This window comes from Zootermopsis nevadensis, unplaced genomic scaffold (genome assembly GCF_977971745.1).
Source record: "Zootermopsis nevadensis isolate Lab colony 2312 unplaced genomic scaffold, Znev_1.0 Znev_ptg000028l, whole genome shotgun sequence".
NCBI lineage: Eukaryota > Metazoa > Arthropoda > Insecta > Blattodea > Termopsidae > Zootermopsis > Zootermopsis nevadensis.
In genome coordinates this window covers 2,528,723-2,556,109 of record NW_028259160.1, presented here as the reverse complement: position 1 = coordinate 2,556,109, position 27,387 = coordinate 2,528,723, and the positions used below count along the sequence as shown (strand labels likewise).

At 39.9% G+C, this 27,387-nt stretch overlaps 2 protein-coding genes across 5 annotated transcripts in view; one reads left to right on the top strand and one right to left on the bottom strand.

The window, feature by feature from the left end:
* The window catches only part of LOC110829417 (transcription factor Sox-8), a 47,086-nt gene extending 33,555 nt beyond the window's left edge, over positions 1–13,531 (bottom strand). For both annotated transcript variants that reach the window (XM_022063114.2, XM_087356847.1), the window contains exon 1: positions 12,468–13,531. In XM_022063114.2, coding sequence (XP_021918806.2) covers positions 12,468–12,718 — 251 coding nt within the window. In that variant the 5' untranslated portion in view covers positions 12,719–13,531. The remainder of the gene's footprint in view (positions 1–12,467) is intronic.
* The window catches only part of LOC110829412 (uncharacterized), a 134,333-nt gene that overhangs the window by 52,008 nt on the left and 54,938 nt on the right, over positions 1–27,387 (top strand). The window lies entirely within an intron of this gene.

Below are 27,387 nucleotides of genomic sequence, written 5' to 3'. Positions count from 1 at the left end.
AAATTACATGGCGTCGATTATTATTATTAATTAATTGGAAAGGATCTTCAAATAAACGGTCTTGGCGTATTTTCGGTTACTGCATCTCCTTGTATGGCTGAGGAAAACCACGAAAATATCAGTCAGGGTAGCAGGTTCTCTGCAACCCGGGACTTACCGAATACCAAACAAATATTTTACGAATGAAATTTATTTGTTTTTGCGATAAAAAATAATTTTTGTTTTTACAGATTTATTGGTATCATTATACCCAACAGAAAATCACAGTTTATAAGTGTCCGATTTAGAAGCATTCGTGCATTCTGTACGTACGAAGCTTTTTAAATAATTTGATTACATAAAAGCAAATTCAAACATACAAACCTGTCATTCCTATAACTGCTGGAAGCGGTGGAGCGTAAAATACGTCATCAATCTTTGGCATGTGTTGCACATGATCGGGACGACGGTGAAAAGCAAAACTGGAAGGGGTGTCCACCGTTCGATCGACCGTAAAATGTTAGTTTATGACTTCAAGGCCAAATTATGCGGGAAATTCCTGCTAAGTTTCACAGAACTGTCCGGGTACATTTTGAGGCCACCCGCGTAGACTCGTCTCATCATATGTACGTCTGGCGCCCTGATGACGGAGGCAGTATGACCTCAGAAACGTTGGTAAACATCGACCAGACTACACAGCGCAACAACCCAGAAGACAGAAATCTTCATACTAAGAATCGCCCTGATGACGGAGGCAGTATGACCTCTGAAACGTTGGTAAACATCGACCAGACTACACAGCGCAACAACCCAGAAGACAGAAATCTTCATACTAAGAATCGCCCTGATGACGGAGGCAGTATGACCTCTGAAACGTTGGTAAACATCGACCAGACTACACAGCGCAACAACCCAGAAGACAGAAATCTTCATACTCATCGCCCTGATGACGGAGGCAGTATGACCTCTGAAACGTTGGTAAACATCGACCAGACTACACAGCGCAACAACCCAGAAGACAGAAATATTCATACTCATCGCCCTGATGATGGAGGCAGTATGACCTCTGAAACGTTGGTTAACATCGACCAGACTACACAGCTCAACAACCCAGAAGACAGAAATCTTCATACTAAGAATCGACCTGATGAAGGAGGCAGTATGACCTCTGAAACGTTTGTAAACATCGACCAGACTACACAGCGCAACAACCCAGAAGACAGAAATCTTCATACTCATCGCCCTGATGACGGAGGCAGTATGACCTCCGGAACGTTGGTAAACATCGACCAGACTACACAGTGCAACAACCCAGAAGACAGAAATCTTCATACTCTGATGACAGAGGCAGTATGACCTCTGAAACGTTGGTAAACATCGACCAGACTACACAGCGCAACAACCCAGAAGACAGAAATCTTCATACTCTGATGACAGAGGCAGTATGACCTCTGAAACGTTTGTAAACATCGACCAGACTACACAGCGCAACAACCCAGAAGACAGAAATCTTCATACTCATCGCCCTGATGACGGAGGCAGTATGACCTCCGGAACGTTGGTAAACATCGACCAGACTACACAGTGCAACAACCCAGAAGACAGAAATCTTCATACTCTGATGACAGAGGCAGTATGACCTCTGAAACGTTGGTAAACATCGACCAGACTACACAGCGCAACAACCCAGAAGACAGAAATATTCATACTCACCGCTGTGAAAACCTCAAATCTTACATTACGTCAATTGATTTATAGCAACTAACGATGCATTTATCGAATGAAATCAGTTTTGTGACTGCGGGACGTATGCAGTGAAATACCAGAAATGATGCAGCATAAGAATATATACTTGGTTTATTTTACTTCACATTCTATCTGAAAGTAGGGTTGTGGTATTCGTGAAATCAAAACATGTATGTGAGAGGGGTGAATGTGTTGGCGCGTCACATCTTAATGAGCGGGCGACGTTGATCAGTGCTTAGTGCTTGGACGTCACAAATAAAAGATTTTGGCTACACGTTTCACAGTATTCATTTTGACAGTCTGAACCAGCTGTGTATACAGACGTTCTGATTTTCTTCTTTTTAACTTGCATTTCAACTTATAGTTATATTTTTATTGCTGCTTTAAGGCAGTGGTGGGCCCTGGGCAGTGTGTGATCTTGGGGTTATCTACTTCTTAATTTTTTAAAAGAAAATACCTCACAATTTGATATCAGTACAACATGAATTTATATTAACGATAGGAAAAGACTAAAGCAATTTAAAATTATCTTCGTTTCAGTTTTAAAAACACAGTACCTGTTTAATTAATAAAAAATTAAATTCATACATAAAAAATCTCGTTACAAAGATCAGTTTGTTAATGCTGTTTCGGAAAAAGTCGACATTTACTATGAGACTAATACGAAAGTCATTAATGTATTCTGCGAGCAAATTTCAGAGTTACCGAGTTGTTAAGTAGGTGGTACGTAGACCTTTTGTTACCACTGGGCCTGAAAGATTCAGCATTTTAACATCTGAAAGTATGAAATAACAAATAAACCATCTTAAGGAGAAATACATTTTTCATTCTTTGTGTGTGTCTAGTGCCCAGACTAGCGAATCAAACTTCCGATTAGCAATTAGCAATTAAGGCCATTTATTATGTAGATTTCTCCGTTCTTCTGTCATATCCTACTTGTTTTTATCATTCGTTCTTAAACACTCTCACTCTGTATTACCTCCGTTATGATGACAGCCCGGGTTTAAAACTAAAGATACAGGCGTCAGAAAAGCTTATAAGTGCCAATATTTTACATTACGTTTTTGCGTAAGAATGTAGAGATGAAACATTTTTAATGGAATGGCAATAATAATTTATGGAAGTTAATATTTGAGGTCTTTATGGCGGTGTGGTTGGTGATGTTCTTCTGGGTTTTGGCAACATGTGGACTCGTCGGTAGATGCCAACGTTTCGGAGAGACATACTGCCTTCATCATCAGGGAAGAGGACTTCAACACTGAAGACGGAGACAGTACGTTTCTAAAAAAAAACTTCAGCATCTGTTGGCGAGTCTACACGGCGCCAAAACCGAGAAAACCATTTACAGAAATGATCCCCCACTTTTTCTTCAACTGAACGTGTCTAAGTTTGTATGAGTGCATATTTTCGATATATAATCAATTGCAACAATCGATATTAGTCGACTGCTGACAGCTCAACATGTGCGCGCCGTGATCCGGAGTCAGTGACCCGAGTGTCCCAGCTGGAGCGCCCACTAATTGGCTTCCCCACGGTCAATGTCACGTCGGGTCATAACAGCAGATAACAGACCGATCATGTCGGCCTGACAAAGGAGTTCAGCTTTCCGCAGTAATTTTACAATAATAACAAGATAATGAACCTGCTTTCTGTGTCATTTCACATATCTGAAGCTAGATGCTAGTTCAAGGTCTGTTTATTTACTACTTGTGTTGGGAATAACGGTGGTCCATAAGTTCTAAAATATTTCTTAACGAATACTCAGTTACAGCAAATTTTAGGGGTTGGATTTATCTAGCTCGGAATAATAACCAGTGGTAAGCTGTTATGAACAAAGAAGTGAATCTTTCTGCTCCGTAAATGACGAGGAATTTTATGAGTATCCATGCAAGTATCATCTTCAGAAGGATTTAGATTATTGTAGTCGGTGTTAAAGAAGGAAATATGTATGAAAACTTAAAACGAACACAAATCTGCTCAATTTCGTGAACTGACGAGTACCAACTGCCTATCTAACTTGTATTACATGGTATTCCTTGATTAATTTATAGTTGTAGAGTTTATAAAGAAAATTTCTTTCGTGTAAAATTTTTAATGTTGCGATAAGGTTACAGAAAATTAATATCTGAGGGCGTAGAATTCATGTTAACTGTGTTAGCCCGGCTAACACATTGAAGAACTAAAAATAGTCTTCTGTCTTGCTACTCCGTACACTAGCCAGGCGTTGACTAGCCGTAAATTTAAATTTTAAGCTCGCTGCGAGAGCTTCGCTGTCTAACGACGCGTTTTATCTGATCGTATGTGCTGTGTTCGGTGTATGGAGTACCACTAAACCACGAAAGTAACACAGAATAATTGTTATTTTTCGTTTTTCAAAGTGTTAGCCGGGCTAACACGGTTAACATTAACGCTCTACACCAGAGATGTATAGGAAGTGAACAGAGGCGTGTCAGCTTCTCACTGAGACTGGATGACTCACAGTCCGTATGAACACGGTGATAGCGTGAACAATTCGTGCCCTTGCCGGGAATCGAACCTCCGTCTTGCAGCCCATGTATAAATTACTCAATGAGTCCTTGTGAAACTGACAGTTGCTCATCTAGTTGGTTGGTTCCGAAGGTTTATTATCATGTTCACAAAAATTGTAAAGGGATCTATTCCAAAGCCAGATGAATCCACTCCACTTCCTCATACCTCTTGAAGGTCAATTGCGGTTTCTTTACCTTGCTTTCAAGCGTCTGCGTCTTCTAGAGGTAAATGTTTAGGTTATGCCAAAAAATCTGATCATTAATTATAGACTGTATGATAGTCGTGAAAAATGTTTATAATTGCATGCGGTAATAAAGAGAATATTAATTTACCTCTTCCAAGAATATTCGTCCTGATGATGGAACCACCAAGAATATACTTTTTATGTATCTGTGAAATAATGAAATGTTGGGCATATAATTTAACTACTCATGTCAGAGTATTTTTCAACAGTTGTATTGATAATGAATTAAAAAAAAGAGAATAGTGTAACGTTTTAGAGCCCTCAGCCCATAAAGTGTTAAGGGATGGCGTGTGAAATGAGATGTGACGTGTGTATGACGTATGTGGGGAGGGGGTGAGGTGTTGATTGTTGTCTGAGGTTGGGTTAAAGGCAGATTGTCTTCTCAAGGGCAAAGGACACGCTCATAACCCTCTGGCCTGACATCTGCAGGCACAAACAAGGTTTTTTATGTTTCATGTTACTGGCTGAAGGTTAAAATGGATGTGAAGGCTACTAAACGAATCTGTTTTAATACTCCGAGACGTTCAGTGTTTGTCACATTAGTCAACTGTCTTCATTAGTGAAATAAGTTTAAGGGAATTTAAGTAAGTGGGGACCATATGAGATGTTGGTATCCTTTTTTTGGTACTTCAGTGAACGTAGATGAAGAATAATTTTCAGAGGAAACCGCGATTGTGTACTCGAACTATTAACAAGTTAGTCCTTACAGTGATTAGGGATTGTGTTTTCCGTGAGGTGAGGACTGAATGGATTTTTAAATATGATAAAGACCAGCCTTGGCTTCAAATTAAAAATAAGTAAAGAGTCCCACTAACGCCATGTAGGCGCATTGGGGGAGTGGAGGTCTAGATCCTACTCTTTCTTGACTTCGGCACTAGATGGGGGTGAGTGGTCAGCAGCATACCCTTGGCCTCAAAGGGTTATTTGGGTTTTTGTATTATTTTGAAACTGTTTGAAATGTTGCCCAGATGGATTCCGACTCTATATTTAGACACCCTGTTTTCTTCTCCTCAGAATAAGCACAGGTCCTCTCTCAGTCACCCGTTCGACAGACGACCTTGTGATATCCGTTTCTAAGACTGATACTCAGAGACAGAGTACTCTTCACGGATCAGAGTCCTTCTTAAGTAGAAGATAACCATTTATCTAGTCAAGAAATTCCCGCCTTTTGTGGACCTCCACGATTCTTTACCGTATTCACAATGGTCCCTACTCTGGTCCATATCGATCTAGTCCACACCCTTACATATTGCTTTCAGTCCTGAAGATGGGAAGTGTTTCTCCGAAACATTGGTAGCTGCATACACGTCCAGGCGGAGATGCAACACAGAAGACCATCATCGATAATAATATATCTTGTTATGTTCGTTGTGAGACAAGTAACTAAAACCCGTGAGCCGGTTAGCTCAGCGAGTACAGTCAGAGCTTCCGGGCTCGACGACTGGGGTTCGGTTCTCGATAGGGGCAGCGTATCTCTCGTTGCTGTAACGTTCAAGATTGGCTTTGGGGAGCCGACTGTCAAATCGGTATCGGGGGATATTTTCCCTGATGATGTTGGCAGCTCATCCACATTTACTGCACATCTACTGTAATTCCACACTCCAGGGAGAACCTTGTCTGTCGTATTACCACAGAATTGCATTTATTCTGTTACGTCATTACATCGAAAGCAGATGATATTATTATATTACTGTGTTTGGATTGGGTGAGCACTAGACAAATAACCCGTTTGCCAGATTTATAACGTTACCCGTCCTTTTCTGGGAACACGTCGTTGGAATCTGGACAGTGTCACCGTCACAGTTAAGTGGTCTGGACAGCTCTGCCTTTGCAGCGCGAGAACCAAGCAACAGCCAGAGAATACGTCGAAGAAGGAACTCGATAAGAGTCAACTCTGTATAACAGACCAATTAGGATGGATGAAAAGTATTTGCTTCGAACCCGCAACCCTTTGACGAAACTTGTTATGTCAGAAGCTGATTTCGACAGTGTCTACTATCTCGAAAATTGATACAAATTTTAAAAACACTGTCAACATCGAGTAGTTAGCACTCGTGTTTCGTATTGAGGACTTCCGGGTTCAAATATCAGCTCGGAGACCGGATTCAGTAACAGGATTCTCGTGATTTTCCTCGGTCCCGCACAAATAAACATCGGGACATTAACTTCGATAAGGCTGAACTTGTTTTATTCCTTATACTTTACAATACATTATTCATTAAAGATCCTAATAATTCGACGGCAATAGTTTGAGCTTCTGGCAGCGTCGTTAAATAAACCACAAATAAATAAATATAGCGAGACAACGTTTGGCCTACAGAACGGAAATCTACAATAGGGGACATTTTGCGCAGAAGTAAATTACAGAGTCGTATATATTTGTAAATAATTTGAACTTATTTATCTCATTTCGATATCCGGTTCTCTGTGAGATACCCCTCCCCCCCCCGTGGGAGTGTCTGTAAACGAGAAAATAAAATCAATAATATATAACTGAAAATGGGGAAGGGGGATTCTTCAAAAAAATTATTATAATAAATTATTATAATAAATTATCAGTAATTTCAGGTTTAAGTTTGATTTTCATTACTTTTTATTCTGCAGTTGTTTGATTTGACATTAATGTGCGTGTTTAATATTATTTCTAGGTAAAAGTATGGCTCAAATTTAGGTTAATATTGATTTCTTTAGTAACCCTTTGAAGTCGAAGCTCGTCTTCATAATATTTACGAATCCAGACCGTACCGCGAAGAAAACACTTCACTTAACCATTACGAAAATCAGCTGGTTAACCCTTCGAAGCCGAAGCTCGTCTTCATAATATTTACGAATCCAGACCGTACCGCGAAGAAAACACTTCACTTAACCATTAGAAGTCGAATCACATAAGATTTAACAAAAGAACATCCCGGTCAAAGCCTTAAGGTTCCTCAACCATGAGGCAGTTTTCTAGGATATGGTTGGGACCTGAAGATTTTAAATGGTCAGTTAGAGTCGAAAGACGGGAGAGTTTCAGCTTATCCATTCCACTTTTATAATCCGTCTGCTGATATCGGGTCTAGTTACCGTGGTAACTTGTACTTTATAGCTATTTAATAGCCTTGAGGTTTTGATATGGCTTAATACGTTTTAATGCGTTCTTGGAGGCTGCAATGAAGATAAACATTAATTGACCTGTACTCCTCATGACTTGCGCACGAGCCTTGAATGCCACCACAGAGATAATTCGCATTATGTTACATGGTTTTGGTTTACGGTACGTAAAGACGACTCTTGGAATACGTAGGTGTATTCAGAAATTAAAATTATCTAAATAAGGTAACTAGCTAGACTTGAGGTTCTCACAGCGGTGAGTATGAAGATTTCTGTCTTCTGGGTTATTGCGCTGTGTAGTCTGGTCGATGTTAACCAACGTTTCAGAGGTCATACTGCCTCCGTCATCAGGGCGATGAATATTCATCGCCCTGATGATGCCAATAATACTTTAATTAATTATTTAACGACGTTCTAAAACATCTCAGGTTATTTTGGCGTCGGATGTTAAGTTTGTAAGGTGTTACCTCAGACTGTATTTACGAAAATCCCCGAGAAAACCAAGCAAGGCAAAGACCCGAACGTTTTCTGTACTACAAGGCCCAGGCCAATGCGTACCTGTACGAAGATGGAAGCATTAGAGTAAAGTAGGCTCCATAATTCTTTCCAGTACACCTCGTCGAAGTACGGATCCGGCCTGCTTCTTAGAATAAGGACACACTTTGTACGTGTATGCTCAATACGTCTTAGCAAACAGTGACCAAGATAAAAGTACGTCGTTAGCAGATATTGCGTAGTTGAACTGGCGAAGGAATGGATTTCACGCTTTGCCAAGGTTTTCTTTTTTTAAATGTTTTCGTTTATCCTTTTAAAGTTTTCATTTTAATTAGCGTACAGATGAAGCATATAGAAACTTGCATATGTTTTAATTACCGACACCTTGTAATGGTGGCGACAGAATTCCCCTCATTAACTTTCATTTGTTCTCTTTTTAGCATTTCTTACGTTTCTATGGTAACGATAATTAATACGTAAGTACATGAAGGGAACGAAGGAATATACGTATGTGTTAATTTTTTTGGCTCTGTGTTGCAAATTCTTCCTGAGACTTTAACGATGTTTTATGGCTTGTTGTTTTGTTTGAAAAGTCTTTATTCTTTTTCTCTTTCTGTTTTAAAGTGTTCGTTTGGAAAGTATTTCGTAAATGTGTTTTACGTAGATTCCACGTGTGGTAAGCTGTAGGTATTTAGACAGAATTAACTTCTGAATGTTAATTGCAACGAAAGGCACTTGCCCACCAAAACAAAAAGTTTTTGTAAATGTTTTCCGACGTTCGTGTAAATGTATTATTTTAAAATTCCACTATACTGTTTCTGTTTTACTACGCGAACTTTTACGTTTGCTTCTTAGAACGAAGTGGCAAATATTTTCCTTCCGTGTAAACATCAAAATGTATTTCTAAGTTCCCGAAATATGAACTTGTATTTTTAATAAATTTAGACCACAGTTAACAATTGCGGTTGACTTTGAATATAATGAATCGAGAGTAGTAAATTTTCAGGTAGGTTGAATTTATCCACCAAGTTTAATTAACTTTTCAAATATTTGGGGAATTCAGATCATAGGCGGTGACGATGATTCTGGACCAAACATGTTTCGACGTCATATTCGAGCAGAAAAATATTAGTTTCGGCCTCATATCACGTGGTTTCAGAAACAGTGAAACATCGATGCCCGGCTCGGTTATTTAAAAGAAGCTCTGATGTTAGGAGTGATGATATTTCATAACATTCTAATGTGGATCGTAAATACGTCCATACGGATAGGAGGTTTACATATTGGTTTTATTCTAAATATTTCCTTTATGCATGCTTTACAATTGAGTAAAGTTTGATTAAGACATTGCTTATTTAACTTGAATTAGTTACGCTTAAGAAGAGTCTGATTTAGAGAAAACTAAATTCTTACGCTTATATGGATTGACAAATAAGCATAATTAGTGTTCATACGCCCGAACTTAACTGCCTGGATCTCTGCGTACAGCAGCAATATCCTTTCTGACATGATTTACATACCATTTTTTTATGTTGATCTCTGATTTTTCAAATTTGTTGGTATACCATTCTGGCATAATGCCCTAAAAATCGTTAGATTCTAACAAAACTTGGTAACGCATTAAAGCTAATATTAATATCTTCTTGTATTCTTCCTGGACGCGGTCTGGAATTGTTCACTACGTATACGTCGAACAACAGATGTGTACATTTCTTTCTCAGTGACTTTAACTGACCCTAGGGTCACTTCAGGTAACAAATCATTTAATATCCTTTTACTTGTATAACAACTGGAGTATGTAATTATACTAAAATTGCAAAGTGCATGTAATACACGATTAGAAAGAGGCTCTATGATGTAGCGATTGAAGATTTACTTAATCTAAATCATTAACCCTTTAAAGACTAATGGTAACTGTATGTCCCAGCTCTGAACAGTAAGTAATTCTCCATTTTATATTTGTGTGTTTCGTGTGATTGTCAATGCAAACAACGATCATGTCTCTAAAGAGAGTTTGGTGGTGTTATGTTTTCTTTGCGGTAGGGACTGGATTACTGAATATTATTTAGATGATATACTGATTCAGAGGGTTAAAAACACAGTGGAACATACAAAAATGTGTTCTAGCCTGTATTTATTTTCCTCTGGACGCCTAGCTAGGCAAAAAAATATAATTCTGAGGTGGGTGGTTACTCCTAGCCTGTATTCATAGATGCCTTCTGCTTTTAATGACATCATCACCTTATACGGTGCACCCCGTTGTCACAAACGAGGATCTGTGGACCGAGTCTTTAAAATTTTACCATTAAGTGTGGTGGTGTAGATAATCTAATACTACCAAAATTTAAGGTTAAATTAGTGAAACGTTTAGATGTTGTTTTCTGTTGTTTTATGAGTTGAAGTGGCTGTGAATTGTAGTCTCTCACGCTAAAAAAGTAATGCAGATCGAGAAGAAATGTGCAGGAATACGACTTCTGTCTGGAACCATTTTACATTTACCATTTCTTGGAATGATACTTGGAAAATTTTATTGTCGACATACTCATTTTTTGCAACGGTGTGGAAAGAAATCTCTAAAATCTGGGATATCATTCATGTACATATCCCAGAAGCACATTCTCTCGTATTCCTTGGCCCTTCAACCCTTCAAAGCTTAGTTTTACTTTAACAGTTAATAATTCTGTAAGTTGATCTCATATGTGTTTCGTATGATTCCCATTGTAATCGGAGATTATTTCTTTAAACATTAACGAATTGATACTTGTAATGGTGAAATATCATGTTTTCTTTGAGGTATGGACTGAATTGTTAAATATTATTTAGACGAGTTTCGACTTTAAAGGGGTAATAATCAAAATACCACCCCTTCTACTGGAGGGAGATGTTATAGTGCTCGGATTATAAGTTTGGAGTTTAATTTTCACTAAGAAGAAATCGAAAATTTCCATATATGCTAATGAGTTTAATCAGGCGTATTAATTTATGATATTTTCCTGTGACAGGCTTTGTTGTTAGCTGTTTTGAGGCATTGGAGTTCTCTGCGTCTGTGTTAATTAGGTGATTTTTCAACTTTAAGAAGTAATTATTTTTTCTGTAGAATTTATATAGTGCGTTTTCTAGTCAGTGCAGCCCGACTTGGCAATTTTTGTAGTTATAAATTCTTTGGCTTATTTCTGTCTGTCCTTTGGACATTGTTTCATTTGTAATTGTAAAATTTTGTTTATTATTCCGTTTAAAATATTTACGCTTATTTATATTTTCATTTATCAGCCATTGCTTTCGAGTTATCACGTGAACTGTGGTTTCTCGGCGCGCAGTCTGAGAACCAACGCTGTAGCTCACGCATTCATTGATGTCTGTGTAAATTTTGTAGATAGGACGCACAATCTTTTCTGACCATCTGACCCAAAGCGATTAATGGTAACGACCAAATTAAATGAACAGTCAAACACTGTCTCGTTGGCACGTGTTGCTGAAATGTTCATGCCCAAAAATATTTATTGGGATATTTGAGGGCGTTTGGAACGGAACACTAAGGAGAATAATTGGCCTTGGTGGCTGGGAGATAAGGAGTTTCATAATTCTTTAATCTTTATCAAAAATTTTAGGATGTTGAAAACAAAGGATGATGGGATGAGCAGGGCATATAATACGTATAGGTGATATGAGCAATGCGTACATAATTTTTGTCGGGAAATCTCAATGGAAGAGATCATTTAGAAGATATGGTTCAGGATAGGGCCTCAACCTCCTCTTTCCGAACTTTTACCTCCATATCAAAGACAAAGAATCTGTCATTACCTCTTTTCTGTGCTGTCTGAGATTCGAGGTGCTCATGGCGGTGAAGATATCGGTGGTAGGTCTCGATGCCTTGTGACCCTTACGATGAACATCAGGTTCATTCATTAATTTTTGTTTACATATTCACTTCCAGCTTAGGAGACAGGAAACCTAACATTTCAGTCGACACGTGACAAAGTACCCCAAACGAAAAGTTCAATGGCCGATAGCTTGGTCGTTGTGATTCGCAGACTTGGCCACTACGGTCACCGGACCTCACTCCCGAAGATTTCAATTAAAAACATGGCGTATAAGTGCAAAGTGAACAGAAGAGATTATGATTTAAAATATTCACGTCGGCGAGTCCACAGATGGTCTGTCTTCTGGTTTGAAGCGGCGCGTAGTCTGGTGGAAGTTTGCCGACGTTTCAGAGATATTCGGTGCCTTAATCATCAGTGCGATGATGATAATGATGGAGGCAGCAAGAACCTCTTAAACTTCGGGTAAATTTATACCAGACTACACGGAGCTTCAAACCAGAAGACAGAAAAAAGTAAATGTATATCGAATTTTAAAGAAAACGTGATCTAGCTTTACTCACTTTGTGACGATGGGTACCAGCGTCCAGTCATATCCCTCCAGTACCTTTGTAACGGCCTCGTTTATCTCCGTCTTGTCGGCGTCGCCAGGCGCCACAGACGTCCCGATTAACGACGTTCTGTCACCGCCGATCGCCGCAACGGCCGCGGCGGCCACGCTTGCAGCCGTGCTGGCGCAGATTGTGACGACGGGTCGAGGGGTGGCGTCGGGGCAAGGACTTGCCCTCAGGATGTGCTGCTGCGTGGACAGCATGGCTGATCTAACACTCGCGGCCCTCAAGTGTGGGTCTTCATTATTCCAGAAGAAGGGCTTGTGTCCCGAAGTTCGTATTGTTATAAAATATAAACACGGAAAGGTTCAATAGTTTATCGCCGATGTCTAGTTTAACAATAACTTCTTCGCGTAATATTTTGAATCACTACATATCATATGTCGATTTTAAATTGGCTCAGTCAACACTTTATATAAGTTTGTGATACAGTACCAGAGAATGTTTTCTTTTGTTGTAGAATATTTGATTCAGTTTCAAGTCACGTCCGCAACGATGTCACATAATTTAATACAATAAAAACACAAAACACAGGCACATTAAAAGGATTCACACTGAAATGTCACTTGATATTAAAACTGTTTTATTTTTTTTTAAAAAAAGATAAATTATTCCATGAAATGCTTCAAAATAATGTACGTTGTATATAAATTATTGATTGATATTGTAGGGTTTATAAATCATTTTTTCTCTTAGCACAACGTTTCACAGCCAGGATTACGAAGAAACTCTCAAGTGTATTTACGATTGTACAAATTAAAAATTCTTAAAGACTTTATTACGCGTTTTCTAAAAATTTTGAATTAAATGTTTTTGTTGTTCGCTGAGCGGAAGTGGGAAGAATTTGTCACCGTGTTTAAGGAAAGTATATTTTGCTGGTTCCTGCTGTATATAAATAAATAAATAAAGAAACTTCTTTGAATGAAAACGCCCTCGAAATTTTTTTTATCGTTCCCTAAACCTCGTAGTAACTACAAAATACGCAACAAGCGACGTCTCCTAAGCAACGCTTAGAATATGAATGAATCGTTGTTCGGCTCTGGGGGCAACGTTTATACAAAACCTTGGTCGAATACTTAGGGTGGGGGTGGGGGGGGGGTGGGGGACAAGGGACCATGTCTTCAGAACATGGTCCTTGGACACAAAAAAACATCTTAAGCGCAGTTCTTCATTTAGAATACCGTCTCGCGTCGTACAGAGTGGGGAGAAAAAAAAATTGACGAGATTATATATAAAAAAAAACATTACTCAGGGCGTTGCATTGATTACAGGCGCGGAGGAGAATTGCGTCTGATATTCTCTTGGTGACGACTGTCCAATGAGCGTATGGACTTTGGAGATGCCCGACCAATGAAAATTGTCGGATGCTCCTCCCGTGTAGAATACAAGACTCTGATTGGCGGTGTGATTTTGGCAGTGGAAGGATGTGAACCCTCCCCTTTAAGGATCTTAAGTTATTTTAATCTTGTGCGCGGGAGTAAAACAGTGGCGACTACTCGGAGCGGGGTGGAAACTGAAGTTGAGGCAGTCATCAAGAGAGTACGCTAGCGTTCGTACTCATTGCGTGATCTCTGGATTGTTTGCTTCTAAAATTTTATCTGTGGTTTCTTTAACAAAATATCATCGGATGATTCGGTGATGATTAATGAGTAGGCCTAATGGATTGGGAATGATATGGAAGGAAGTGGTCGTGGCCTAATTTAAGGTACTGTCTGGCATTTGCATGTAGGGACTGTAGGAAACCACGAAAAACCTCTGTCAGGTTAAAAGAATTTCAGGACAGAGTTTTGAATCAGGGATTTTCGGAATATGAAGAAGAAAAGCTAACCATTGGTCTGTGACGTTCCATATTACAGAAATTATTTTCGTAGTGGAATTTGGATTGAATAAATTCTGTAAATTATTTGTATTGTACAATTAAAACAACTTATTATCATCTCATGCCACGGTGGTCTAGCGGTCAGAACGCTGGCCTTGTAATCCTGGGGTCTCGGGTTCGATTTCCGGCGGTGCCCGAATTTATAACTTGTGTTGGGCAAGGCCGTGGTCTAGGCAACTCGGAGTTTTCCTCCGGGGCATCCCAACAATTACTCCATTCACACACAGAAGAAGGCAATGGCAAACCACTTCTGGATCATCTGCCAAGAACGTATATGAACAGGTCCCATTCCGAGAAAAGGATGGAAGGATCCTGTTCATATGGACCTGTCGTCAGACAGAACACTATAAATAAAAAATAAAATTATCATCTCGTAGACGTAGATCTAAAATTCTTATGTGAGCTTAAAAATGCGTGCCCCGCACGTCTCTTTTTTTGGGGGGGGGGGTGAGTGTCGTTAGCTACTTTCTGCCTTTCCTCTTTGTGCTGTAAAATATAAACGTTTTAACAGAATTTATTAATAATAATTATATTATTGTGTTTCTTTGCGTGTTGAATATTTCTTTGTTGAATCTATGATCTCGACTTTATAACGGCAGGTGGCAACTAATCACACGCTTTAAAATGTTACCCATAGGTGGCACTGAGAGTCCACTGTTATCAGGAAGGAGACACTGGTAACTAATGACGTAACTTACACACACACAATTTAACCTCGTATTGGTATCGAGACTGCACAACTCATGTAATTGATTCAGTACAATTATAGAAGTGATTTTCTTGAAATTAGCTTTGTGCCAATGTCTCAGGCTATGCAGATCCATTTTATGAATATCTCCCTAACCAACAAACTACATATACCAGAGTAAAAAGTAAAGCTGTCCTACTATACGCCTTGTAGTCGCTTGAGGGGAGAGGTGGTATAGCTCCTACTTATTCTTAACCTCGGATATGGATAGGGGTGAGAGGTCAGCGTCATGCCCCGGCCTCGCTTTATCCCCGGGAATGGATCCGGGTACCCATTGGATAGGAGGACCAGAGTAGGTACTATTAAGCTGATAGTCACTCAGCTAGTCAAGAAAGTCGTTGCGTTTTATAAAATCCGAAGGTTCATTACCATGATCGTAAGAGTCCTCCACATCATGGCACCCTACTTACTTAAATTCTATTTTAATATCCTCCCATTTACGTCTTGGTCAGGCACAGACAGCCTGCTGTAGACTCAGTATAGCCTCTCCCCTCCTCTCTCTCTCTCTCTCTCTCTATATATATATATATATATATATATATATATATATATATCAGTCTGCTCAACAGTGTTGACCACGTGTACTCAAAATATTGTGGAAACCTGCATGAAGATAATTCTAATCTTCTGCGAAAAGTTAAGAAATGTTAATACCCTGAATTTTATGGAACCGAAATTTCATTATGACAAGAACCAGCCACTGGACCCTATCCTGAGCCAACAACATACCCAATTTCTGCAAGATCCGTTTAATATTATGCTCCCACATTCCCCTAGGCATCTTAAGTTGCTTCCTCCCCTTAATTTCCGATAAATTTCTCATTCATCATGTTATCCATTCGTGTCCCACACACCTCTCCCAGCTCATCCTCCTTGATTTCATCACCCGAATAATAATCTGGAAAGAATTAAATTTATGAAGCTCTTCTTATGAAATTTTGTCATCGTTGAAATAATTCATCCGTGTACACTCCTACGGCCTTGCCTGGATTTTTCACAGGTGCGCATGAATGCACAAATAGGACGTCTTTCAGTAAACAAGGCCAAAAACAAAGGAATATGGGCCCACCCTGAAGCTTGAAATAGTTTGCGCAGTTCTCGGGGCGTCGTAAGTTCCAGCGACATTTGGTTCAAATTCCGATCGACGTGTTCGGAGTCTTCAAAGCAGGTCTCCTCTGCGCCCCCATCGGCTTCCTTTGACAGTCATAACCGTGGCGAACGGGAAAGTTTCGCTGTCAATTCCTGGACATTCTAACGGAAACTAATGACTAAAATTGGTCTACGTTTTCGGATTTTCAACTCAAAACCTGTGGTTTAAGCTTGTGTTCCTCTTCGTAAGGACATTGAATTTCATAATTCTTTCTTTTGTCGCGTGATGATTATCGTTCAAACGGTCAATTCGCTTGTTTACTTGTTCTGGCTTTAGTCGTCAGGAAGTCTCTTTGATTCATCCTCGATTCCTTGATCCATGCGTTTCGTAATTGTTGAATAGTTTGGTAATTCTGTCTCTTTGGATTCTGCTCAATTGTTCTCCTTTTTCAATGATTTCAAATTTTCTTTGTCTAAACTTTGTAACTTTCATATCGTACATTTAGAATTCGTTTCTTATCTTTCGAATGTTATTTCTTGGTCTCTTAAGCCATTTGTAAATGTTATTATGATAGATTATGTTTATACTGTTTTAATGCTTAGATGTAATTGGCCTCGTTTTAATTTAATTATTATTATTTTTGATACTATTATATCACAATGTATTATATATTTATTATTATTTATTATTTTAGTGTTCTGTCTGACGACAGGTCCATATGAACAGGATCCTTCCATCCTTTTCTCGGACTGGGACCTGTTCATATACGTTCTTGGCAGATGATCCAGAAGTGGTTTGCCATTGCCTTCTTCTGTGTGTGAATGGAGTAATTGTTGGGATGCCACGGAGAAACCGGGGAAGCCCGCGGAGGAAAACTCCGTGTTGCCTAGACCACGGCCTTGCCCAACACAAGTTATAAATTCGGGCACCGCCGGGAATCGAACCCGGGACCCCAGGATTACAAGGCCAGCGTTCTAACCGCTAGACCACCGTGGCGGTTTATATATTAATTTTAATTAATATAATAGTATACATTTTTCTAATTGTTTTACTGCCAATATCTATTTGTGTAGTTGGAACAATTGTGATTTAAATGATATAATTACATCGCTCTGACTTAGTCTTTTATTTCTTGTGTATATTTGCTTTGTCCTTTTTCTTCTTTTTTATTGTATCTAACCTGTGTTTATTTTGTAATTGATCTTTGTTCTGTTAAGTCAGCAAACAATCAAACCAAAAAAAAAAAAAATTATTTGAATCTCTGTGAAAGTTCTAATGTGTTAAATTCATCAGCACTCCTTGAAGAAGTATCGAAGAGCAAATGTATAGCTCGAATCCTTGACTAATGAACTAGATGGCGAGATCAGTTAGCTTCGGTTTTGGGTAACTTCGCCCCCCGGTAAGTGTTGGAGGCACTATTCTGGTATTTTTCTGGAGAAACTTTGTATGTCCACGAAGAAAGTATCACTGATAATGTTGAATGGGTCCCAGCGTTGGTCTGCACTCGATGATGAACCTCGTGCGCTGTAATACAGAGATTATTAACTTATAAACAAAAAGGGTAATTTTTAAGATCTTCCCCGTAAGTGGCATGTGTTACTAACACTTGTCTTTAATATAATTTTTAAAAATTTTTACTGCTCAGATTACCGATGGTAAACTTCTGGGTTGTTGCACCTTAAATAATTTTGGCTGTTTACTAACGTTTCGGAGAAATATATTTCCTCCAGCTTCAGGGTGAAAACCATGATCTATAACACTTACTTCTTCTCACTCTTATTCATTTCTTTCCGTTTGTCCCTCTATTTGTCTGTCCAGTGTGTCCTAAACCCACACACACGTGTGGGTGTAATCCATCTACACGGAAGATTTAGCCCGGAACCGTCACGCTGCGGCGCACAGCAAAGCGCGCGGCCCACTGTGTGAAAACCAGTTCCTGATTTCACAGGAAGAAGCTAAAGTTGTAATGAGTGATGTGTTTTGACGGAGATTTGTAGTCCATGGAAACACCGATAGTCTGGTCGATGTTTACCAACGTTTCAGAGGTCATACTGCCTCCTTCATCAGAGTATGAAGATTTCCGTCTTCTGGGTTGTTGCGCTGTGTAGTCTGGTCGATGTTTACCAACGTTTCAGAGGTCATACTGCCTCCTTCATCAGAGTATGAAGATTTCCGTCTTCTGGGTTGTTGCGCTGTGTAGTCTGGTCGATGTTTACCAACGTTTCAGAGGTCATACTGCCTCCGTCATCAGAGTATGAAGATTTCCGTCTTCTGGGTTGTTGCGCTGTGTAGTCTGGTCGATGTTTACCAACGTTTCAGAGGTCATACTGCCTCCTTCATCAGAGTATGAAGATTTCCGTCTTCTGGGTTGTTGCGCTGTGTAGTCTGGTCGATGTTTACCAACGTTTCACAGGTCATACTGCCTCCATCATCAGGGCGATGAGTATGAAGATTTCTGTCTTCTGGGTTGTTGCGCTGTGTAGTCTGGTCGATGTTTACCAACGTTTCAGAGGTCATACTGCCTCCTTCATCAGAGTATGAAGATTTCCGTATTCTGGGTTGTTGCACTGTGTAGTCTGGTCGATGTTTACCAACGTTTCAGAGGTCATACTGCCTCCGTCATCAGAGTATGAAGATTTCCGTCTTCTGGGTTGTTGCGCTGTGTAGTCTGGTCGATGTTAACCAACGTTTCAGAGGTCATACTGCCTCCATCATCGGGGCGATTAGTATGAAGATTTCTGTCTTCTGGGTTGTTGCGTCGTGTAGTACGGTAAAAAACAGAAATATTCATACTCACCGCTGTGAAAACCTCAACTCTTACAAGGTAAATTCTATTTTCTTTAGATATTTTCGGTTGAATGTTGAGAACAATAAAAGAACATAACTACCAATAATCATGTGATTTAGTGATCCATTACTTAGCACAGTTTCTAATGCGTTAAATACAAGCAGACATCACTTCCAAGCTCCTCATCTTTGTCACATTTCAACCAGCTTATAGTCATAATCCTTATATAGATCGTTAGAGGTATATACCTGTCAAATTTTGAGTATAAACATTTGAAGAAAGAAACAATTTTACATCTTTCCGTATATCAACCACTGCTAATGGATATTTACATTTGTTTCTAAATTATTTTTGTGTTTGCATTGATTTATATATTTTTTCTTTGATGGTGTGCTATATCTAATCTATTGTGTATATTAAAGAGTGTTTTTTTTATTTTGCTCCGACTTGAAAGAAGTTTCCGGGAAATAATATTATTAGGAAGGGAGAAAAAAAAACAACGAATGCAGTTGCTACTACTGCTGCTAGTGTGCCGCATGTGTTTGAAACCTGCGGGGTCTAGGTGAAGCTGGGTTCACACCCTCCCCGAATATCCGAACCTTGGCATTGAATACAGACTATCACTCACTCACTCTCTCTATGCTACGTAACTCAGAGTGAAGGGCAACGTAAAGAAGTCGTATTCATTCATCAGTAATTAGTTGTACCTGAGATCACATGTTGACAGACTGTTTCGTTTTGACTTATCGCCCTCTGATTTAACGTTGTTATATCAAGTCTTCTTCTGCATCTTTCTGTACGACTTTATAAGAGAGAGGACTTTTGCTTCATTCTCCGATTTTTTACAGTTCTTTCAGCTGCAGAAGTTATTTGAAGATTTCTGTCTTCTGGGTTGTTGCGCTGTGTAGTCTGGTCGATGTTTACCAACGTTTCACAGGTCATACTGCCTCCATCATCAGGGCGATGAGTATGAAGATTTCTGTCTTCTGGGTTGTTGCGCTGTGTAGTCTGGTCGATGTTAACCAACGTTTCAAAGGTCATACTGCCTCCGTCATCAGGGCGATGAAGATTTCTGTCTTCTGGGTTGTTGCGCTGTGTAGTCTGGTCGATGTTAACCAACGTTTCAGAGGTCATACTGCCTCCATCATCAGGGCGATGAGTATGAAGATTTCTGTCTTCTGGGTTGTTGCGCTGTGTAGTCTGGTCGATGTTAACCAACGTTTCAGAGGTCATACTGCCTCCGTCATCAGGGCGATTCTTAGTATGAAGATTTCTGTCTTCTGGGTTGTTGCGCTGTGTAGTCTGGTCGATGTTTACCAACGTTTCAGAGGTCATACTGCCTCCGTCATCAGGGCGATTCTTAGTATGAAGATTTCTGTCTTCTGGGTTGTTGCGCTGTGTAGTCTGGTCGATGTTAACCAACGTTTCAGAGGTCATACTGCCTCCATCATCAGGGCGATGAGTATGAAGATTTCTGTCTTCTGGGTTGTTGCGCTGTGTAGTCTGGTCGATGTTAACCAACGTTTCAGAGGTCATACTGCCTCCGTCATCAGGGCGATTCTTAGTATGAAGATTTCTGTCTTCTGGGTTGTTGCGCTGTGTAGTCTGGTCGATGTTAACCAACGTTTCAGAGGTCATACTGCCTCCATCATCAGGGCGATGAGTATGAAGATTTCTGTCTTCTGGGTTGTTGCGCTGTGTAGTCTGGTCGATGTTAACCAACGTTTCAGAGGTCATACTGCCTCCGTCATCAGGGCGATTCTTAGTATGAAGATTTCTGTCTTCTGGGTTGTTGCGCTGTGTAGTCTGGTCGATGTTTACCAACGTTTCAGAGGTCATACTGCCTCCGTCATCAGGGCGATGAGTATGAAGATTTCTGTCTTCTGGGTTGTTGCGTCGTGTAGTACGGTAGAAGACAGAAATATTCATACTAACCGCTGTGAAAACCTCAAATCTTACACAGAAGTTATTTAGTTTCGCCATTATATATATATATATATAAACGAAATCACTGCGTGTCTGTCTTTTGATTCAAATAACTAACACAACGAAACACAGTCCATGGGAACCTAACGGTCGCTCAACTAGTGAATAAATTCCATTTATTTTATTGAACCTTAAGGTACGTTACAGTGTTTAAACAGCCACACGAATGTAGTCCACACCTTACTGCCTTATTCATGTTCAATTTGTATCTTAAGTGATCTATCCGTTTCAATATTCTGATCGAAACTCTGTACGCATTTCCCATCATCCTCATGCCTGCTACATGTTCCGTCTATCATATTCTTAAAAATTTTGGTGACTAGTATGAAATTACTCATTGTACAGTGGATCCGTTTAGAAATAGCCTCTGAATGTTAGCGGCTTCCGCGTTTGTGAACATAGCGCGAGTGGTTAGCTTCACGTTATGACCGTTTTAACTCCGAATAATAGCTCTGTAGACTGTGCAGTTGGTAGAACCGGTCTGGACATTGAGACAAAACGAAATCTTGCCAGAAATCGAACCCTGGCCGTCTAACCCGTAGTCATTCACGTGAACTGTGTCTTCACTTGGTTCATGTGTGAGTTTTTGCGTAGGCGTACTGGTGTGAACTGAGCCATGTTGAAGTCTGGTCGCCAGGAATCTTGCGGTTGCCAGGAAACGCTTTGCCTTACAACAATCATGGAAATGTTTAATTCTTCGCCTCCTTATTGTGGTTATACGAGCAGTACAGGCATTTTAAAAAGCCCTAAAGGCTCATCAAAGGAAAAAAAAGTGTTAAATATGTAAACTGAATCGAAGACATGACTTGGTCTTCAGTGTAAACATTCTGGAGATTAAACCCATGTTCCATTGCTATACGGCTTGATTGTTTATAGAACAGACGGGCTTCTTTTCAGCCTGATTATGTCATTCTTCAAGATGAAGCTATTTTACCTCCGGGAAAAATCTGGAAGCGTTTTAAAAATCTTTTAAGGTGAACCTGTGCATAACTACATTCGTCAACTGTTTTCCTCTGTATTTGGGAGAGTTCTCGCTCTGTATTTTTTATCATTCTTCACAGGTTGATAGAATTATAGGATAAATAAACAGTACCGATATTAAACTGAGTACCTAGGTAAAGTAAAAGTAAAGTTTGTCCCACTATACGCCATGTAGGCGTTTGGGGGGAGAGGAGGTATAGGTCCTCTCTTCCTTGACCTCGGCACTAGATGGGGGTGAGTGGTCAGCATCACGCCCCGGCCGGCTTTATCCCCGGGAAAGGACCCCGGTACCCATTGTAGAGGAGGCTGGGTGGGCCCCAGAGCCGGTCTGGACGCAGAGGCTAGAGGAAAAATCCTCTGCCCCCGTCGGGGATCGAACCCCGGTCGTCCGGCTGGCTAGTCACTATACTGACTGAGCTATCCCGGAGTATCTAGGTACATGGAGCAAGTCCTTTTGAGAAATATAGCACACGAGGTTTTAACGTCGGTGAGTTTGAAGATGGCTGTCATCTTGGATCATCCTCCATCACAAGGGCGATCGCCATGATGATGGAGGCAGCATGGACATCTGAAACGTCGGTAAACGTCTAGCTGACTACAGACGACAGCCATCTCCTTTTCAGAAGTTGATAGACTAAATTACTTAAGAAATTATCCGGCTTTGTATGTAGCCTAGAGGGTAATTTGTAATTTTCTTAAGATAATTTTTAGGCTTGTGTAGGCTGTGTGCAATGCGCGAAGGCAAGGAAGGCGATTATGATAATTTTGTTGATGAAAATAATAATGACCTCACAGGTTATTGTCTTTCGACACTGTTGTCCATATCAGTATCAGAATACATAGGATTAATATGAATTATTGTATTAGAAACGGGACAAGTTGGAAGATGTCATTTTAGATCAGTAAGTAGAGAACACGACGCAATGAGATCTAAAACCAATCAGTGTCATTCAAGCTTCTGAAAAAAGTACGTAGTAATAAATATTGTGATGAAGTTAATAAAATTCTCAATGAAAGTATTAGTAATAATATTGGCTCCACGATTATCTCGGCGTAAGAAAGCATGATGAGATAAAGAGGGAAGTTTTGCAATATCTCGCTTTTATGTTTTGTAACACTCTGTGCGTGACAAACCGCTACAGTCTTATCAGATGCACGCACGCACACCACCCACACACACACGCACGCAAAGAGCAAAATATCGAAGGGTGAAGAAAAATACATGTCGACTAGCGTCAACATTTGCATTGTTTTGTACATATTACGTACACAGGCCTGCTAAGGTGATTTAATTGTACGGATACAGAATTTTTAATCGAAACACCTGAAGGAAATAGATTAGTACAAAATTTATGAATATATGTAAGGAAAATATTAAAATGTAATTTAGAGATCCGTGTGTGAAGATGTGACTGTGTTCAGTGTAAACTCAGGATTCAGTGAAATGTTTTTATCAACACGTTAGTGAAAATTCGAATTCCTTAAAAGAGGAAAAATTCCGTTTTGTATTACAAAACTAAGGAACTGAAATTCTATTTGTTTCATAAAACGTGTAGCACTGCCGCGTTGTCATTCAGGAAACAGGCCTGAACCGCCTTGTTCAGAATTTGCTGTGTCAAATGCAGCAAGTCATCCCGTGACTGCAATTTCATTCAGGTCTAAAACAAAATAAACAGTAGCCAGAGATCAGCCCAGCGCGCGTATCTGCGCCCCAGAACTGCTTTGAACGTCGTTAAGAGCATTGATAAAGTTTTCACCAATAAAACACGGGCTTATGCGTGTGGTCGCCAGATGTCTCTAGCAGCACGTGGGAGTGCAGCTTGTTTGTTCAGATCCCCAATTAAATTCCTCGAGAGTTGCTGCCGAGAGCTCCAAGAAATACTCTGACTTTATGAGGTTTCTTGCTTTTCTAACACAGGGACAAATAATGAGGCACATTCTTATAGGAGGTTCTTTGCCCTTACAACACAGGTACAAAAAGGAAAGCATTCAGGTATGAGGCTCTTTGCCCACACAACAAAAAAATGGGTGGAGATGACGAATATGAGGATCCTTGTAACACAGGGACAAACAAGGGGGCAGAAGGGAGTAAATGAAATACGAGACCCTTTGCCCTTGCAACACTGGAAAAGAAATTCTTCATTGATGGATATATTCATATAAGAGGCATTTGATTTTAAGACACGGGGATAAGATAAAGGGAGATTTAAGAGAGATGTGAAGATATGAAGCTTCTTGTCTTCACAACACAGAGTCATATGTTCCTATTCATGGATAAAGTGCTGCCTGGCTGGTAGGTAACCTTGTTTGTTTCAATCCACAAATCGATGATTTTTATATGTAAGAGATTTCACCATGCCGTTCCACGGAGATCAGAGTACAAAAAATATCTCATCTCACAATATTTCAATTTCATGACCTAAATTTTATAAATAAGAATAATCCAGTGTTTGTTTGTTGCAACGTCCTAATGTTTGTGTGTCTGTTAAGAAACTGCAGTGCCATGCTATTGTTTATTAAACGAAGAGTTGTAATAGAGGATTGTAAAGTTTCTTGTTAAATAAACAGTTTAATTATTTCAGTGTCTAAATCCATGTGAAGAGCGATACTTAGCTATTTAGCTAGTTAAAGTGTGTGATTAAATTGTAGTTGATTTACGAAATGTCTTTTAGTTTTCAGAATGCTTATCCAAGCGCCTAAAATGTTTGTGTGAGTGGAGGGGGTTAATCCGAGAAACGATACGAGTTATAAAAGATAATTTCATAGTACAGAGACGTACTTTTATTTGTATTTTCCATGGAAAAATGATACTGATATATTGCCCACCACCCACACGTTTCTAGATCCATTTCCAAGTATCTGCATGTAAACACGACCAATTTTCCAAGAAGTGAGGTTATAACTGTTTCATCTGTGTACCCTAGGCGAGCATTAGTTTCGTTTGGTATTTCCGATTGTTTACATTTCCTTGATATTTCTTTTAAAACCAGGAAAATATTTATATAAAAGAATTATAGTTCCAAGCCTTATGAAAATTTATAGTTTAGAAATTTACTGTAGGGATAAATATGAATTTTAGAATCGCTATTTTAAATAATGCATTAAGCATAAATATTTGATATCGCCGAGATGAGAATATTTGATGTGGATGAGTGCTATTGAGCGACACTAATTTTCATGAACACAACCTTTAAGCCTCGCACTGCACCAAAGAGTCTATCTGTTACCGTAAAAGCCCGAATGTTGGTAAATCCTATGTTTCACTAACATTCGGGCTTTTACGGTAACATATCGATACTACGCGACGTACAATTAAATGTACGCTATAAATTAATGTAAATGTCATGCATTTGCCTATCTGCAGTGGGTCGTAAGCTTATCGTCACAGATATGTAAACATTTATATGTGTTAAACTGTGACGTTTGCATTGTAATTGTTTCTCGAACTGTTTGTAGTTTTTATTTAAAGGTGCTACAAAGCAGCTCAGATTATACATAACATTGAATGATATATAGTTAATGAGTAATTAATTAAAAGAATATGGAAGGGAGAGATCGTAGTGTAATTTACGACAATGACCCGGCATTGGACTGAGGAAAACAATGCGAAATCTCAGGATAGCTGGTTTTTGGGCTGAGACTTAAATTCGGGTCCTCCGGAATAGGAAGCAGGTGTACCAACCACTCCGTCGCTGCGTTTCATCCGTGGTGTTTGTTGAATAAATATAATTTTATAATTATTTATTTTATGACGACAGTTATATCCTGCCAGGTTACGAGCTATCTCGAGGGGTTTCCTTCGCTGTTATCACCTTCCGCCGGCGAGTCACCTGACAGATTTAAATAGGCCACTACTGAGACTCGTAAATGAATCACGTTTTAGTGTGGTTCGTAATAATGAATATCATTGCAGTGTATTATAATGAAGCCTCATTATAAGAAATATATTTATGTCAAAAATTGGAGGCTCACATCAGTGCCTTATAATGGAGAATCGTAATAATGACTCACATGCAATGTGTTATACGACGCAGAGCCCAGAAGACAGATATCTTCATATTTGCAGCTGAGAGAAGCTGAAATCTCACTTCGTTTCAGTTTCAGTTCCACAAGAGATGCAATTTTTCACTCAGTTTATTGGTTATGGGATGCTGACAAATGTTTCGACGCGTTGTTTACGCACGTTTCGCTGTAGTCACTAATTCATGCCCTGTTCTTTCTCTGTCTTCCCGATGAGCAGTAATAACAACGCTTCCTTTCATCAGCCCCCCCCCCCCTCCATCCCTAGCTTCGTGCTTTTAGTTGCCAAATGGCACACTCTGCATTACCGCTCCTCTGCCAAACGTACACTCACTGAAAACTGTGCTTGGATGAGTCTTGCAAAGTTTGCATTGCTACTGCGTTTGTGGGAGGTCACGTGATCGATATTCGGCCCCCGGACGCTGACTGTCAGCAGAGATGGTGACTTAAAACGGGCCATGAAAGCGTCTTTATACATTTTTCTCAGCCATCGTACTTCAGTTCGACGCTGGATGTTACAGGCATAGGACTATATACAGTTTAGAAAGTTTCGTTAAATAATCTAAACCCGTAAGATTTGAGGTTTTCACAGCGGTGAGTATGAAGATTTCTGTCTTCTGGGTTGTTGCGCTGTGTAGTATGTTAACCGTCATCAGGGGGATGATGACGGAGGCAGTATGACCTCTGAAACGTTGGTTAACATCGACCAGACTACACAGCGCAATAACCCAGAAGACAGAAATCTTCAGACTGACCGCCCTGATGACGGAGGCAGTATGACCTCTGAAACGTTGGTTAACATCGACCAGACTACACAGCGCAACAACCCAGAAGACAGAAATCTTCATACTCATCGCCCTGATGACGGAGGCAGTATGACCTCTGAAACGTTGGTAAACATTGACCAGACTACACAGCGCAACAACCCAGAAGACGGAAATCTTCATATTCACCGCCCTGATGACGGAGGCAGTATGACCTCTGAAACGTTGGTTAACATCGACCAGACTACACAGCGCAACAACCCAGAAGACAGAAATATTCATACTCATCGCCCTGATGACGGAGGCAGTATGACCTCTGAAATGTTAGTTAACATCGACCAGACTACACAGCGCAACAACCCAGAAGACAGAAATCTTCATACTCATCGCCCTGATGACGGAGGCAGTATGACCTCTGAAACGTCGGTTAACATCGACCAGACTACACAGCGCAACAACCCAGAAGACAGAAATCTTCAGACTCACCGCCCTGATGACGGAGGCAGTATGACCTCTGAAACGTTGGTAAACATCTACCATACTACACGGCGCAACAACCCAGAAGACAGAAATATTCATACTCATCGCCCTGATGACGGAGGCAGTATGACCTCTG